This window comes from Vipera ursinii (genome assembly GCF_947247035.1).
Source record: "Vipera ursinii genome assembly, chromosome: 5".
NCBI classification, from domain to species: Eukaryota; Metazoa; Chordata; class Lepidosauria; order Squamata; family Viperidae; genus Vipera; species Vipera ursinii.
Genome location: NC_139518.1, coordinates 47161984 through 47179098, shown reverse-complemented (window position 1 = coordinate 47179098; position 17115 = coordinate 47161984). Strand labels below are relative to the sequence as shown.

Genomic DNA, 17115 nt, shown 5'->3' with positions numbered 1-17115 from the left:
AACTGTTAAAATAAATTATGACTTAATAAACTGAATCATGCCCAAAGTCACTTTATGTAATATCATCTACATCAGGGGTTCCCAACCCGGAGGTGCGAGATGATATTCCAGGGGATGCAAAAACTTGGGTTTTCAAAATTATAGTGTATATGCATAATTTGTTGCCGTTATTTCGAACTGTTGTAAATGGTGTGAGAATATATCAGAAGCGTTCTAGGGGTGTGGAGTATAGAATAGGTTGGGAGCCGCTGATCTACATATTAGTATGCTTTCCGTGAACAAGCAGTAATAGTGAAAGAATATAAAATACAGTATTTATGTGATGCATAAACGCAGCAATTCTATTTAAACATACGTAAGTAAATGCTTGGCAGTGAAAGTTGGACCATAGGAAAAGCTGAGCGCCAAAGAATTGAGGCCTTTGAATTTTGGTGCTGGAGAAGACTCCTGAAAGTCCCTTGGACTGCAAGGTGATCAAACCAGTCAGTCCTAGAGATCAACCTTGACTGCTCTTTAGAAGGCCAGATCCTGAAGCTAAAACTCAAATACTTTGGCCACCTAATGAGAAGGAAGGACTCACTGGAGAAGAGCCTAATGCTGGGAAAGATTGAGGGCAAGAGAAGAAGGGGACGACAGAGAATGAGGTGGCTGGATGGAGTAACTGAAGCAGTAGGCGTGAGCTTAAATGGACTCCAGAAGATGGTAGAGGACAGGAAGGCCTAGAGGAACGTTGTCCATAGGGTCGCAATGGGTCGGACACGACTTTGCAGCTAACAACAACAAGTAAATGCTCTCCTTCATGGATTACTGCCTTGTCATGGCGAAGGGGCTTGCATAATTCAATGAACCTATGAGCTATGCCGTGCAGGGCCACCCAAGATGGACAGGTCATAGCAGAGAGTTCTGACAAAACGTGATCCACTGGAAAACGAAATGGCAACCCACTCCAGTATCTTTGCCATGAAAACCCTATGGACAGTACCAAAAGGCAAAACGATATGACGCTGGAAGATGAGCCCCTCAGGTCGGAAGGCGTCCAATATGCTACTGGGGAAGAGCAGAGGGCTAGTACTAGTAGCACCAGAAAGAATGAAGCAACTGGGCCAAAGCCAAAAGGACGCTCAGCTGTGGATGTATCTGGTGGTGAAAGGAAAGTCCAATGCTGTAAAGATTTTTTCTCCATAGGAATCTGGAATGTAAGATCCATCAAGGCAAGCTGGACATGGTCAAACAAGAGATGACAAGACTGAACATCGACATCTTAGGAATCAGTGAACTAACATGGACAGGAATGGGTGGATTTAATTCAGACAACCATCAGGTATACTACTGCAGGCAAGAGTCCCTCAGAAGAAATGGAGTAGCCTTCATAGTCAATAAAAGAGTAGGAAAAGCAATGCTGGGATACAATCCCCAAAATGACAGAATGATCTCAGTTCGAATCTAAGGCAAACCTTTCAATATCACAGTAGTCCAAGTCTATGCCCCAACCACCAGTGCTGAAAAAGATGAAATTGACCGGTTCTATGAAGCCCTACAGCACCTTATAGAACTAACACCAAAAAATAATGTCCTTATCATCATGGGGGATTGGAATGCTAAAGTAGGAAGCCAAAAGATAACCGGAATAACAGGCAAGTTTGGTCTTACAAAGTTTGGAGTACAAAATGAAGCAGGGCACAGCCGACAGAATTTTGTCAAGAGAATATGATGGTCATAGCAAACACTCTTTTCCAACAACCCAAGAGACGGCTCTACACATGGACATCACCAGATGATCAACACACAAATCAGATTGACTATGTGCTCTGCAGCCAAAGATGGAGAAGCTCTATACAGTCAGTAAAAACAAGACCAGGAGCTGACTGAGGCTCAGACCATAAGCTTCTCGTTGCAAAGTTTAGGCTTAAACTGAAGAAAGTAGGGAAAAGCACTAGGCCACTCAGGTATGAATTAAATCATATCCCTGTTGAATATACAGTAGAGGTGACAAATAGATTTAAGGAATTAGATCTGATAGACAAAGTGCCTGAAGAACTATGGACAGAGATTCACAACATTGTACAAGAGGTAGCAACTGAAACCATCCCAAAGAAAAAGAAATGCAAGAAAGCAAAATGACTGTCTGAGGAAGCTTTGCAAATAGCTGAGGAAAGGAGGGAAGTGAAAGGCAAGGGAGAAGAAGAAAGATACGCCCAATTGAATGCAGAATTCCAGAGAATAGCTAGAAGAGATAAGAATGCCTTCTTAAATGAACAGTGCAAAGAAATAGAAGAAAACAATAGAATAGGGAGGACCAGAGATCTCTTCAAGAAAATTGGAGAGATGAAGGAACGTTTCATGCAAAAATGGGCATGATAAAGGACCAAAATGGCAGGGACCTAACAGAGGCGGAAGAGATTAAGAAAAGGTGGAAAAATTACACAGAAGAACTATACAAGAATGAGCTTAACGTCCCTGATAACCACGATGAGGTAGTCACTGATCTCGAGCCAGACATCCTAGAATGTGAAGTGAAGTGGGCCTTAGAAAAACTGAGCAACAACAAAGCTAGTGGAGGTGACAGTATTCCAGCTGAGCTATTCAAAATCTTAAAAAGACGATGCAGTAAAAGTGCTACACTCAATTTGCCAGCAAATTTGGAAAACTCAAGAGTGGCCACAGGATTGGAAAAGATCAGTTTACATTCCAATTCCAAAGAAAGGCAGTGCCAAAGAAGGTTCAAACTATCACACCATTGCACTCATTTCACATGCCAGTAAAGTTATGCTTAAAATCCTACAAGCTAGACTCCAGCAGTATGTGGATCGAGAACTACCAGAAGTACAGGCAGGATTTCGAAGAGGCAGAGGAACAAGAGATCAAATTGCCAACATACGCTGGATCATGGAGAAAGCTAAGGAGTTCCAGAAAAACATCTACTTCTGCTTCATTGACTATGCCAAAGCCTTTGATTGTGTGGATCATAACAAACTGGACAGGGGCAGGGGCCGTCAACATAAATGTAATAAGAGGCCTCTGATTATGTTTTTATCAAAAATTTTTACGGGGTTGGGGAGAGGGGTGGGAGATAGGGGTTGTTTGGCTTTGGGGGGGCGGCCAAGCAACCATAGTTCAGGCCAGACTTGGGTCTGACCGCGCGGGGGGAGAACGAGGGGTCGTTGTTTCCGGGGCTCATGAGCGGGTCGTGGGATTACCAATTCCCACGACGGGGAATGGCAGCAGGTGGATAAACAGGGGGCCATATCGTTACCGGGCGCACCGTCTCCGCTATTTGCAAGCGGTGGGGCGCTCCGACCCTCTGCTTCTTTCCCGAGGTTCCGGGAGCGAGGATGTGCAGCCTCCTGAGCTCAGGCTGGTGTACCTGAATGCCAGGTCCGTGGTTAACAAAGCTCCCCTTGTTAGGGATTTGGTTGAGGGTGAGCATGCGGACCTGGCTTGCATCACGGAGACTTGGTTGGGCCCAGAGGGTGGGGTCCCTTTGGTTGACCTTTGCCCACCAGGCTTCCGGGTGCTACACCAGCCTCGAGCTCAGGGTAGGGGTGGGGGTGTGGCGGTGATTGTTAGGGAGACCTTATGTCCGCGGGAGACCACCGTTCTTCAGATAGTCGGGTGTGAGTCTCTCTTTATGAGATTTGGCTCTGGGGCGCAGCTGGGCTTGCTGCTCGTGTACATTTCGCCTAGTCGCGTAGCGGCAGCCCTGCCCGAGCTGCTCGATATCCTCTCGGGGTTGGTGGTTGAGTTCCCCAAACTTATAGTTTTGGGAGACATCAACCTACCATCCCTGGGAGGTTCATCTGAGCTTGCTCGGGAGTTCATGGCTTCCATGACGGCCATGGACCTGATGCAGGTAATTTCTGAGCCAACTCATGAGGGAGGCCACACCCTTGACCTGATTTTCTTATCTGGACGGTGGTTAGATGATCTTGGTGGGGGCTTTCCATTTATTACGCCCCTGTCATGGACCGATCACCTCCTGCGGCTGGTCTTCCATTTTGCCACCCCCCGCCGTGGGGGTACAGAGCCAACTAGATGGTACCGCCCCAGACGCCTAATGGATCCTGATAGATTCCAAGCGGCGCTGGGGTCCCCACCTGCCTCCATTGCTCACAGCTCGGCGGATGCCTTAGTGGAAGCCTGGGAAAGGGCAGCCACTGAGGCACTCGACCGGGTTGTACCCTTCCGGCCCCTGACCCGGCGCAGATCCCAGCGAGCTCCATGGTTCTCCGTGGAGCTCCGGGAGATGAAGCGTCGGAAACGGGGCCTAGAGAGCTGCTGGAGGTCCAGCTGATCTGAACCCGACCGATTGCGGTTAAGAACCTACATTAGGTCTTATCTCGCTGCGATGAGGGAGGCGAGGTGTAATTACTTCTCCACCCTCATCGCGTCCGCAGATAATCGCCCGGCCGCCTTGTTTAGGGTGACTCGCTCCCTTCTTAATCAGGAGGTGAGGGAGGATCCCTTGCAGGGTCGTGCCGAGGAGTTTAGTCAACATCTGTCGGATAAAATCGCTCGGATTCGGACCGGTTTGGACTCCAGCTGGGCAGAGTCTGGCGATCAGGACGCGGGCGGTCTTGTCAATGTTATCTGGGAGGAGTTTGATTCTGTGACCCCTGATGAAGTGGACAGGATTATGGGGAAGCTGAGTTCCACCACATGTTTATTGGACCCGTGCCATTCTTGGCTGGTTTATGCAGCTAGGGAGAGGACACGAGGCTGGCTCCAGGCGGTTATATCTGCTTCTCTGAGTGAGGGTTGTTTCCCCACCATCTTGAAGGAGGCGGTGGTGAGACCTCTCCTCAAGAAGCCTGCCTTGGACCCAGCTGTATTGAACAACTTTCGTCCAGTCTCCAACCTTCGCTTCCTTGCGAAGGTTGTTGAGAGTGTGGTGGCGCATCAGCTCCCCCTGGTCCTGGATGAAGCGGATTATCTGGACCCTTACCAATCGGGTTTCAGGCCCGGGCACAGCACGGAGACGGCATTGGTCGCTCTGGTGAATGATCTCTGGAGGGCTCGGGATAGGGGATATTCCTCTGTCCTAGTCCTATTAGACCTCTCGGCGGCTTTCGATACCATCGACCATGGTATCCTGCTGCAGCGTCTCAGGGGATTGGGAGTGGGAGGCACGGTTTTCCAGTGGTTCTCCTCCTATCTCCTGGGACGCTCGCAGTCGGTGTTGGCAGGGGGGCAGAGGTCGACCCCTAGGACTCTCACTTGTGGAGTTCCTCAGGGGTCGGTCCTCTCGCCTCTCCTGTTCAACATCTATATGAAACCGCTGGGTGAGATCATTCGTGGTTTTGGAGTTGGGTATGATCAATATGCTGATGATACCCAACTTTTTATTTCGACCCCAAACCACCCCAGTGATGCCCTCGCTGTGATGTCCCGTTGCCTGGAGGCGGTTCGGGTCTGGATGGGGAGGAACAGACTTCAACTCAACCCTGACAAGACTGAGTGGCTGTACATTCCGGCTTCCCGGGACACCTGGGATGTTCCACCTCTTTCTATGGGGGGTGAGCTTTTACCCCCTGTGGATAGGGCTCGCAACTTGGGAGTCCTCCTAGATTCACGACTCACTCTGGAGGATCACATAGTGGCCGTGACTAGGGGGGCTTTCGCCCAGGTTCGCCTGGTGCGCCAGTTGCGACCCTATCTGGACCGGGAGGCCTTATGTACGGTCACTCATGCGCTCGTGACCTCTCGCCTAGACTACTGTAACGCTCTCTACATGGGACTTCCCTTGAAGACTACTCGGAGGCTCCAACTGGTACAGAATGCGGCCGCGAGAGTTGTCTTGGGAGTTTCCCGGTACTCCCATGTTACACCTTTGCTCCGTGAGCTGCATTGGTTGCCAGTTGTCTTCCGGGTAAGGTTCAAGGTTTTGGTTATGATCTTTAAGTCCCTACATGGCATGGGTCCGCGATACCTCGAGGACCACCTGCTGCCGGCATCGACTCCCCTCCGCCCTGTGCGCGCCCACAGAGAGGGCCTCCTCAGGGTGCCTCCTGTCAAGGAATGTCGACTGGTGGCCCCCAGGGGGAGGGCCTTCTCTGTGGGTGCTCCGGCGTTATGGAACCAACTGCCGGTAGAGACTGTTTTACATGTAGAACAGTTACTTTGAGGTGGTTCGTATACAAACCAAGACATGCATGTTTTGGATATTTTATTCACTTATCATTGATACATGTTTTTTCTTTCAGATACAGACTAAAAGAAGGTTGTTCTGCATACCCAGATTCTTGCAGCTCCAAAAAGCTTGTCATGAATTTCATTTTTTTTGCCATCTGAAACTATTAAAGAATTCATTTCTTGCAAAATATGGAAGTCAAAATATTTCACATTTTCTTCTACAAAACTGGAGCCAGTCCAAAAGGGATCAACAGAATTTCTTGGATGCAATTTTTGAGATGGAAACAGGAACACTTTTCATTTCATAAACTCCCCTACAATAGGGAGGGTGGGATTCCATTCCAATAGAAATACCACCGCAGAAAAGGCATGCCCATGTGGTACTGAAAAATAGCACTCAGCCACTTTTGGCAAACACACCAGGAGCAATCATATGCTAAGCAGGGCTTCGTCCTTATCTGCAATAAAGATGCTAAACTTAAGCTAGCTAAGTTAGCTATGTTTGACAGTTTTCAACCAAAACAAGGTAACATATGAAGTACTGGGAGATCTATGGTCTTCTGCTGTGCTACACTGGAAAGCTCTGTTACAACGTAAGGCATCTCAGTCAAATGGCCATCTAGCCTCCTCTTGAATATACCCAATGAAAGAGAGCTCACCATTCTCTAGCTATTTGGAGTCACCATGGAACTGCTCTTTCTATTAGGAAGACTTTCCTAACATGTAATTGGAATTTCCCTTGTTATTTAGTCCAATACTCTGTGTCCTCCACTCTAGAATGAGACACTACAGATACTGGTCTTCTAAAATCTAAATGACATCTTTTTAGGTATCTGAAGAGTGTTATCATGAGTTCCTTATGTCAGCCTTTCTCAGGGCTAAACTATCATACTCTACCAAGGCAGGCACAAATGTAGTTGATGTTTCCTAGAAATTCAGTATGACTAAAATAATTCATATTGTAATTTAATGGTGGCCATTACAATAATTGCCATTCTGTGAGCCAATAAGTCCAATTCCTGAATTGTGCTGCAAGGAAATTATTTTAACACGGTACCTCCAACTGGTCCAGAGGATACTACAATTGCTGAAAAATCAAGCTGTACTAGCAGTTTTATCCTCTCTGTCTGTTGCATGAGATCATCAATCTAGATAACCATAGCTGATCCTTTCCAAAACCAAGTGTGAACCAGGTTGGAAATGGCTGAAACAATCAGGGATCTGCAGCTTAATTTTTGAGTATTTGGATAGTAATTTATATAATATTGATCCAGACCAGACCTTTTCAGAGACTGGAAGATCACTGTTTTCTTTAAGGGTAGTTGCATCACATTGTATTCACTATTCCTAGAGCCACCCAATCTTTTTAGCTTGCTCAGTTGTCAGGATGGTCAAGGATCAAGATAGTATGCAAATATTTGGGCAACTACAAACTGATCTATGTCCTTGAGTCTCAAAAATTAAGTGAACCCAGATAATTGTGGTGCAGTAATAGTCTTAGTAGGTTCTGTGTCAAAAACACAGCATGAAGTAAACAATTTTATCCTCAAGCGCCTTATAAATCTGTTACAGGATGTGACTTCTTTTCATCCAAACGAACCGCAAAAGTAAAAGCATGGATCTATAGTAAATATTTTTAGCTATCAGCTTGCCAAATACCACGTAATTTTCTTTCTCGCTTGTAAACTCACAAAGTTTTGCTGTTCTTGTTCAAAATTTCCCATTTTTTTCAAGTAGAAACAGGGAAAATGTGAAAATTGTTGATGTTCTGACATTCCAAAAATTTAAAACCATTTCTTAACTGAATGCATAAAACTAGTCTTTATTTATTTGCATGTATGTTTCTTCTACTGCATTTCCAACTACTTCAGAAAACAACAAATCATAATATATAGAAATTAAAGACTTACTCATGCACTCTGTTATCACCATACAAGTCACTTAGTCCAAAGCTTACATAATGCCAGTGCTCAGGAACATTTTGAGTTGGACTTCCCAAATTCCTGTACATACTAACATAGTCCAGAGGATCCGGTCCACCTAACCTATTTTAAAAAAGAAAGAAAGATAAATGAGATTGTTTTAATCCAGTTTTGGGAAATAGTTTCAAGTAAATGGGTTTACCTCTACTCCACATTATTACACCATTTCCTTCTGAAAACAGTTAATGCTTCTTTTTGAAACTAAGTCAGAATTTGCCCGATATCATCATAACTACATAGTTATAGAATATAGATCTTAAAAGTTCTGTATTGCTTGGCTTTCTTTCTTTTCCTGTTTCAATACTGAACAAATTACAGGACTGCAAAGATGTTAGTGTACTGCAAAAGTTAAATAAACATAATTAAAATGAATATTTTCATCTGAGAGCATCAGAATTGTCCACAAACATTGTTGATATGTCTATTTTTTCTCTCCATAATACTATATCATAAGCATCCTACAAATATTCAAAAATATAATGTGCCTTTGTGGAGTATTTATCTAAAAATGATTCAGGCACTGGCTAGATTCACATATTATATCAGCCATTATTTATTTATAGTTTGCTGATAAGTCAGAATTAGTTGGTTGCATGCACCATGCTAAGTCTAAGAAAAACAAATCAAATTAAAGCACAATTTGAGAATACAATATGAGTGTGGACCTAGTTAATAGTTAGATTCAGTAAGACCTATTTAGATTCAGAATTACATACCATATTTATCTTTCTGCTATTAAGGAAAACCTGTAAAGTATTTATTAGGATCATATCTTATTAATAAAACTAGCCAAACAGCAATATACCTTTTAATCGTTGCAAACCAATAAGAAAAAACTGAAGTAGCATATTTTGCTTTTGTGAAACATATCACAACAGTCAACATCTTTATCAAAATTAGTGATATTTGGCATTTGTTACCCAAAACTGGTGGATAACATTTCTTTTTCCAAATTAGAAATAAAATGGATCTCGGTTCATTGAATTCCAAGAGATGGATATTTTATACAAAAAAACCTGCAAGAACAATTTCTTTACTAGAATTAATATAGCCTAGTTTTCAGCAAGATGATGTCAGAAGAGAAATACAATAAACAATGAGATAATCACAGGACAAGCTCAGAGCCTAAGTAGTTTCCATTTCTGTATGGGGAAAAAATAATAGCAAAGTTAAAACAAACACTTTACAGAAAGACCTAGCAGTTTTTCAGATAGAAAAAGATTGAATAAAGTCTCTATTTAGACATCTTAAAAATCACAACTGGAATGTATAGAGTTTTTAAAAAGTAAAAGAGAAAGTCTCTTTTGGGACAGACTGGATTTCATAGTTTCCATGGTCCTGCAATTTTATTTTATTTTTGGTAAAGTCAAAAGTGATTCATAATCAGACTACCGTGTGCTTAGCTTCTAATTGCAGACAATGTCACCTAGATCAGGGCTTTTCAACCTTTTCACCGATTGTACCACTTTTAGAATATGGCAACATTCATGTACCACCAGTAACCTAGCAAGGTGTCAAAAACTTGATTAAAAAATGGGAAAAAGTGATAAAGCACAGGTAGTCCTTGACTTACAACAGTTTGTTTAGTGACTGTTCAAAGTTACGACGACACTGAAAAAAGTGACTTATGACCATTTTTCACACTTATGACAGTTGCAGCATCCCCAGGGTCAAGTGATTTACATTCGGATGCTTGGAAACCGATTCATATTTATGATGGTCACATTGTTCCAGGGTCATGTGATCGCCTTTTGCAACCTTCTGACAAGCAAAGTTAGTGGGGAAACCAGATTCACTTAACAACCATGTTAATAATTTAATCTCTCTCTCCCTCTATTTCTCTCTTTCTCTCCCTCCCTTTCTCTCTCCCTCTCTTCCTCTTTATCTCTCTCCCTTCCTCTCCCTCTATTTCTCTCTCTCCCTCTCCCTCCTTTTCTTTCTCTCTCCTTCTCTGTCTCCCTCCCTCTCTCCCTCCCTCTCTCTATTTCTCTCCTCCCCTCCCTCCCTTTCTCCCTTTGTCCCTTCCTCCTTCTCTCCCTCCCTCCCTCCCTCATTGTCATTTCCTTCCTTCCTTCCTTCCTTCCAAATGTATTTTTACCAAGAAACCTGATGCCCACTTAACTTTTGATGAAGCACCGGAGGAAAGTTGGGGAAGATCTATCGATACTCGGAGGTTGCCAGCTCATTTAGGAAGCTTTATTCCAGCAACAGAAACACCTTGCATTTGCTCAAAGTCGATCCATGCACGCCAACAATGCTGCTGTGGACCGCGGGGCAGGAAGGTGCCCTTCACACAGGAGGGATGGAAGATGCGCCAAAGCACCCTTAACTCCGCTCGCCTTCTGCAGACGCAGCCGGAGTCCTGGAAGGGGGGAGATCCAGGGCTGAGGTGCACTCGGGGAAGCGCACGGCAGCAACTCATAACCAGCTGCTCTTGGGGGATGGAGCCACAAGGCCGGCCAGACAGGGCTCGGAGTGGTTGACCGTCCTTGACCACAGCTGCGCTTCCACCTTTCCCATTATGGCTCACCTTTCCCATTGTGTCCCCCGCAGCACAAGGCACCAGCATGCCCCACTGCCACAGAAGTGGCCTGCCGGAGCAGCCCCAACTCCTTCACCCCTGCCAGGCCCTCGTCCCAGAGCTTCCTGCTGCTGGAAGTCTGTGGCAGGTGGCGGCAGCGTAGTGGGGCTTGCGAAAAGTGGGGTGGGCAGTGGTAGCTGCTCCCAGCGGTGGCCAAGGGCAAGCAGGGCAAGGCCGCTCCTGCTTGTAAGCTAGGGTTCAGCGGCCGGTGAGGTGCTCGCGCAGGGCTCTCCTGGGGCTGGCGGGCCAAATGGGGACCGGCCTTCCCCTCTCTGCGGTAGAGCAGCACCCGCGGAGGCGGCCCTGTGGCCTGGCGCACGTGGTTGAGGGGCTGATGCCCACTTAACACTTCTATCATAATCCAAGCAATCACACCCGTCAAATCATTTTACAGACATAAATTGAGGAAAATTAAAGCCAGGCACCTCGGGAAGAGGAGAGGGGGAAAAGTCTTGAGCCCTGAGGGCACCGTGAGGGGTATTGCAAGCTCACGGGTGGGAGGACAAAAAGAAGATGCAAGGCCGCAACAGAGAAAGAGAGAGAAAGGAGGAGGAAAAGGAGGAGGGGGCAGTTGTGAGGTTGGCGCTCAAGGCCATGACGCAAGCGGTCTCAAACACCTACCTGCCGAGGGAGTAGATGGCTCTGTCCCCATCAGGCTCATGCTTACTTGTGAAGTAAGAAGAGGGGGGAAGGGCAACACGGATCCCACACGAGAAGAAGTTGCTGCATGAGTCCCTGGGGAGGGCGGGGCCTCACCCTGCGCCTGCACTCTTCGCATGCCCTCGGTAGGGTTTCTGCAGGCCGCTGCCAAGCAGCATGTTTTCCAGCAACAAGGGAGCTGGGAAGGAGCGGAGTGCGGAGGGAGAGGTGGGGGGGAGGGAGGCGACGCCGCATACCATCAGCCAGGTGCTCGCGTACCACACCGGTTGAAAAGCCCTGACCTAGATAGTGCCACCAGGTGAGGCTTGTAGAAATGAAACATTTTTTATTCCGACCTAAATAAAGTTTTGAACAGCTTGACCACCAGATGTCAGTCTTAAAAAGGTTTAGGAAGGTGCTCTTCCCAAGCTACAGATATCACTATCAACAGGAAAGCTAATTTAGTAATTTTACATAAGCATAAAGAAAGCAAAATACCACTTTCAAGAGAAGAACAGAGTGATTTTAAATAGGCTTATGCCTGAAAAATAGATAGTTCTCAACTCTTACCATAAAAAGTTGCTTGCATTATAAAGCTTCCGTATCATTTTGTAGGAATCAAAATCCTTCACTTTGTGCCAAATTGCACGAACTAGTTATACCACTGCATTCAATTGTATAATCAGTATGAGTGTATGTTCTTATTTACAAAGAAATATAAGTTTACATATTATTTTTCTTTATTCCAACTCGGTTTCTTCTTTTTCTTCCCTTTCTTCTCTTCTTTCTATATCCAGAGATCAATGCCTACTGTAAACTGCAGAACTAACAAACCTTACTATTTGTTAATCTGGTAAACCCTGAAAACTTTGCTTTTTAAACAGGCTTTTGATTTGAACTGACAATGACGAGGTAAACATTTTAAAGTGAAATGATGCAGGTTCAAAGTGTTTTTCATTTATGGATTGGTTATGTTTTTATTGTTGGCTGACTAGTACAATATGTTAATTGACTTGTACAATTAAAAATCTTAAATCTTCTTCAGCAATCAAGACAAGTAAAAGGCAGATTACCAGGTCCTTTCTCTGATATTGTCTTCAACTTATGATGGTAATTGAGCCCACAATTTTAGTCTTAAATCATGATGGTTTTTAGGCTGGCCATCATGTTACTGTGCCCAATTTTACAACCATTTTTTGTGACGGCCATTAAGCAAATTGGGCAGTCATTAAGCAAGCCCTGTGGGCATATTGTTCTCAATGGGCCATTTTTTAAATCAGAAACTGGAGGTAAATACTAGTTTCTGGGGGAAAAACCACCATACATTGCAATCACATGACTATGGCTTTAAATGTGGGCTGGTTGCTGAGCACCCAAAATACAGTCATGTGACTACAGGAGGAAGGGGATGTCAGAACCTCGAATCCTGGTCTTAAGTCCTTTTTTGGGGGCCCACTGTAATTTCAAACAGTCACTAAGCAACCAGTCATAAGTCCAGGGTGACATGTATTGGCACAGAAGTATTTTTATTGTTATTTCCATGGTCCCAAACCATTCACGACCTTGGTATTAAATTACAGCAATATTTGAATTCAAAACTGTTACAAGTTGAAGCAAACTCATCTAACTTTCTCAACTTCAGTTTTCTCAACTGTTTTATCAATAGCACTATTTCAATCCAGAAATGTGACTAGAATTCTCTCTTTCAACTTATTTCTTGCACAACAGTCATGGTATATGCAGAACATTGGCCATGTCTGTGAAGAACAACTAACCTAATTGGACCTAAACCATCAAGAGGTGACTTAGGTGACCATCCAGTACTAGATAATTTATGAAATCAGTGACTGCCTGGTTATATTGGGAATTGCCAAGCCAGGCAGCATTCCTACAACTTGTAGTAGCAGGCAGGCTGCCACTTTCAGAGCACTTTATTAGGAGAGGCAATAACATTTTGATTGTATATTTTTTAAAAAATGGGATGATATGACTGAGAATGAAACCATTGCTAATGAAAAGAGGAGGTGCTCATGTATAGACACAACTGCTGCCTGACTACATCAGCAAAACTAATAATCCAGCCTGAAAACATAAAAGTTCCACAATATCAGAAATTATCCATTTGGGGAAAGAGTACTCAGTGCTGAAAGATAAACATAAACATTAAACTCACACAATACCTTTTTTTCTTAAAGCTATATATTGTGAAGCTAAAGTGTAACATTAGATGGACACACTAAGACTCAATTTAAGCTAAAAGGAAAAATATGTGTGAATCCCTTTGCATATGATAAGATAGGAAAAGAAACGGAAGCAGTGTGGAAGACAGTTACACACAAGGAAAAGGATCAATCCACTCACTTACTGCTAGCAATAATATGCAAAAGCCAACTTTTAAAGATATAAAGGTAAAGGTAAAGGTTCCCCCACACATGCGTGCTAGTCGTTTCCGACTCTAGGGGCCGGTGCTCATCTCCGTTTCAAAGCCGAAGAGTCAGCGCTTGTCCAAGGACGTCTCCGTGGTCATGTGGCCGGCATGACTAGATGCCAAAGGCGCACGGAACGCTGTTACCTTCCCACCGGAGTGGTCCCTATTTTTCTACTTGCATTTTTATGTGCTTTCGAACTGCTAGGTTGGCAGAAGCTGGGACGAGTAACAGGCGCCTACTCTGCTACGCGGCACTTGGGATTCGACCCGCCAAACTGCCGACCTTCTGATCGACAAGCTCAGCAGCCTAACCCACTAAGCCACCGCATCTCTTTTAAAGATATAACGAATATAAATAACAGTCTGAAAAAGCACACATTCATTTATGAAAATTGAAGAACCTTCTCAATATTGCCCTTATTTTAAAAAAAAAGGTCTTCAAGCTTCCAATGGTTTCTTATATTTATTCAAGGAACTAGGGCAAAATTTAAGAACAATTCCTCTTTCAATCCATCTTGCGTGCAAGATTCAGTGTAAGAAAATTTGAAATCCTTTATATTAGTTCAAGCTATTTCTCTGAACACTCCCCTATTCTTCAGACACCAGACACGAATCCGATCACCAACCCATAAATAATTACAATTGATAAACTGGCCGATCACTCTTCCAAATTCGGAGTCATTTTTTTAAAAATCTGGGTGGGATTCAGATTTGAGTACAGGCCAGGATCCCAGGTCATGTCATTGTTTTGGACTACAACTCCCAAACCGCTGGCACAACATTTTGGGCATTATGTTCTAATAAGGCAGGGGTCTTCAAACTTGGCCCTTTTATGACTTGTGGACTTCAACTCCCAGAATTCCTCAGCCAGCTTTGCTGGCTGAGGAATTCTGGGAGTTGAAGTCCACAAGTCATAAAAGGGCCAAGTTTGAAGACCCCTGTAATAAGGTACCCTCTGTTCCAATAACTTTTCCTTCTCGCCCCCAAAACAACCCTCTCCGATGCAAGTACCACTCTTAGCCACTCCCAGTTTCCGACAGATCCTCCTTCACAACAGACACGCGCGCACACACATTTCACACATTTCTCACCTTTCCAACCTCGGCGGACCCCATTCAAGGAGGCAGACCCCCTCGCCCTTTGTCGCCCACCGCTCCCCTCGCCCAGGCCCAGAACTCGTTCAGGAGCTCCCGAGGCCTCTTTCCGAAATGCCATTAGCGCTCCCCTCCCCACCCGCGGAACAAGCCTTTCGGGCTCGGCACCAGCCTCCTTTCTCCTCCCGTCCCACTCACCAGTATTTGAGAATGGCCGTGACCTGCAAGGGATTGGGCTGCTCTGGGTACAGTTGCCGGCACTCGCCGTAGATGCCGTGTAGCCCCGGGGGGAAAAGCGAGGGAAACGGTCCCGACCCGGGGCCAGGAGGAACAGGGGCGACGGTCTCCATGAGTGGAACCCGTAAAGAACGGAGGGAAGCAATGCAGCTCGTAGCGGGTGGGTGGGTGGGGGGACGATCCGGACCCCCGCAGACAAACCGCAGCTCGCTCCAAACTCCTTTCGCGACCCCGGCAGGGCCCAGCAGCAGCAGGAGCGGGGAAAAGCGTCCCCCCACTCACCCCCGACTCCGGTCTTGATAGGCCGCCGACTTCGCCAATCACGCCGTAGCGAAAGACGAGGCTGACATAATCCCACCTTCGCCTCCACCCGGTGTCCCACCCCTTCTTCGCCGGCGCGTTTCTGACCTCTGGCGTCGCTGAGCTCGCATTGCGGACGCTTTCTGGCCCGCAGTGGGCAGAGAGAAGGAGGTCGCCCGGCAAGCCATCGTGGATTTGCTAGCTTGCGGTTTATCGCGATGTGTGTGCATCTGCGCTTCATTTATCAAATCCTAGCTTAAAAGAGCGTCGCGTTATGAACCCGTCCTAGGGCCGAGAGAGTTTTATCTCTTAACGAATCGTCCACTATTGCGCTATAGAAATAGTAAGTTACATGGCGTGTGAAAGCCCTAATAAGCAGGCATATACATAGAATGAAGGCTACTGCTAAGCTTGTAAGCCGCCCTGAGTCTTCGGAGAAGGGCGGGATATAAATGGAATTAAAATAAAATAAATAAATAAATATGTTGTGCATCTCCCCGATAGGGCGATTCTGGGGAGATTATAGAACGTAAAATAGAAAAGCAATTAATAGAAAAAGCAATTAATATTTTAAATCTGTGCACATTAAACATTTAAAACTATGCAAAAACCAGAACCAAAGACAGGGATAGCACTGGAATGAGGTCTTTTTTGCCGGTCAACCACCTCCACCTATTCAAGCGGTGATTCATAAATAATAAATGTAAATATACATGTAATATTTATAAATATTTATGCTTGTTTGTGGCTTAGAGTGTTATAGCAAATAAAAGCATTGTGCCTTGCTAACCATGATTAGATTGTTTAAAATCTGAAAATATAATTATGGTTTATTTACTGAAGTATTAATGGACTGGTGTGATATATACAGTATTGGACTTTCTGTATCACTGATACAGAATTGTGTGGATTACAGTCCTAACATACCTATATATATGATTTTTAAAAGGATACTTCATCTTATGTTATCTCAGAATCAGAATAGAGCTGGAAGGGACCTTGGAGGTCTTCTAGTCTAACCCTCTGCTCAAGCAGGAGCCCTATACCATTTGAGACAGGTGGCTGTCCAGTCTTTTCTTAAAAACCTGCAGTGATGAAGTACCCAGAACTTCTGAAGGCAAACTGTTCCACTGGTTGTCCTCACTGTTAGGAAGTTTCTCCTTAAGCTTCTCTCCTTGATTAGTTTCCATCCATTGTTTCTTGTTTTACCTTCTGGTGCTTTGGAAAATAAATTGTCCCCCTGTTGTTTGTGGCAGCCCCTCAAATGCTGGAATACTACTCACCCTTATCTTTCTTTTCTCTAGACTGTCCATACCCAATTCCTGCCATCATTCTTCATAAGTATTTGTCTCCAGACCCTTAATCATCTTAGTTGCTCTTCTTTGCAATTTTTCCAAAATCTCAACAAATTTTTGTAATGTTGTGACCAAAACTAGATGCAGTATTCCAGGTGTGGTCATACTAAGGATTTATAAAGCGGTATTAATACTGCATGTAATTTTGGTTCTATGCCTCTGTTTATACAACCAAGGATTGTATTAGCTTTTTTGTCTGCTGCCGCACACTACTGGCTCATGTTTAAGTGATCATCCACTAGGACTCCACGGTCCCTATCACAGTTACTGTTTTTGAGCCAGATTTCACTTAATCTGTACTTGTATCTTTGGTTTTTCCTGCCTAGGTGTAAAACCTTGCTTTTCTCCACATTAAATTTCATGTTGCTGG

The 17115-nt window shown here is 44.8% G+C and overlaps 1 protein-coding gene across 1 annotated transcript in view; it reads right to left on the bottom strand.

Annotated features, from left to right (window-relative positions):
* Window positions 1-15383, bottom strand: part of SUFU (SUFU negative regulator of hedgehog signaling) — a 65064-nt gene extending 49681 nt beyond the window's left edge. Inside the window, exons 1-2 of the mRNA XM_083363387.1 lie at window positions 15052-15383; window positions 8040-8174 (exon numbers count right to left, since the gene is read on the bottom strand). Of these exons, the coding sequence (XP_083219513.1) occupies window positions 8040-8174; window positions 15052-15203 (287 nt within the window). The 5' untranslated portion in view covers window positions 15204-15383. The remainder of the gene's footprint in view (window positions 1-8039; window positions 8175-15051) is intronic.
* Window positions 15384-17115: the final 1732 nt, after the last annotated feature.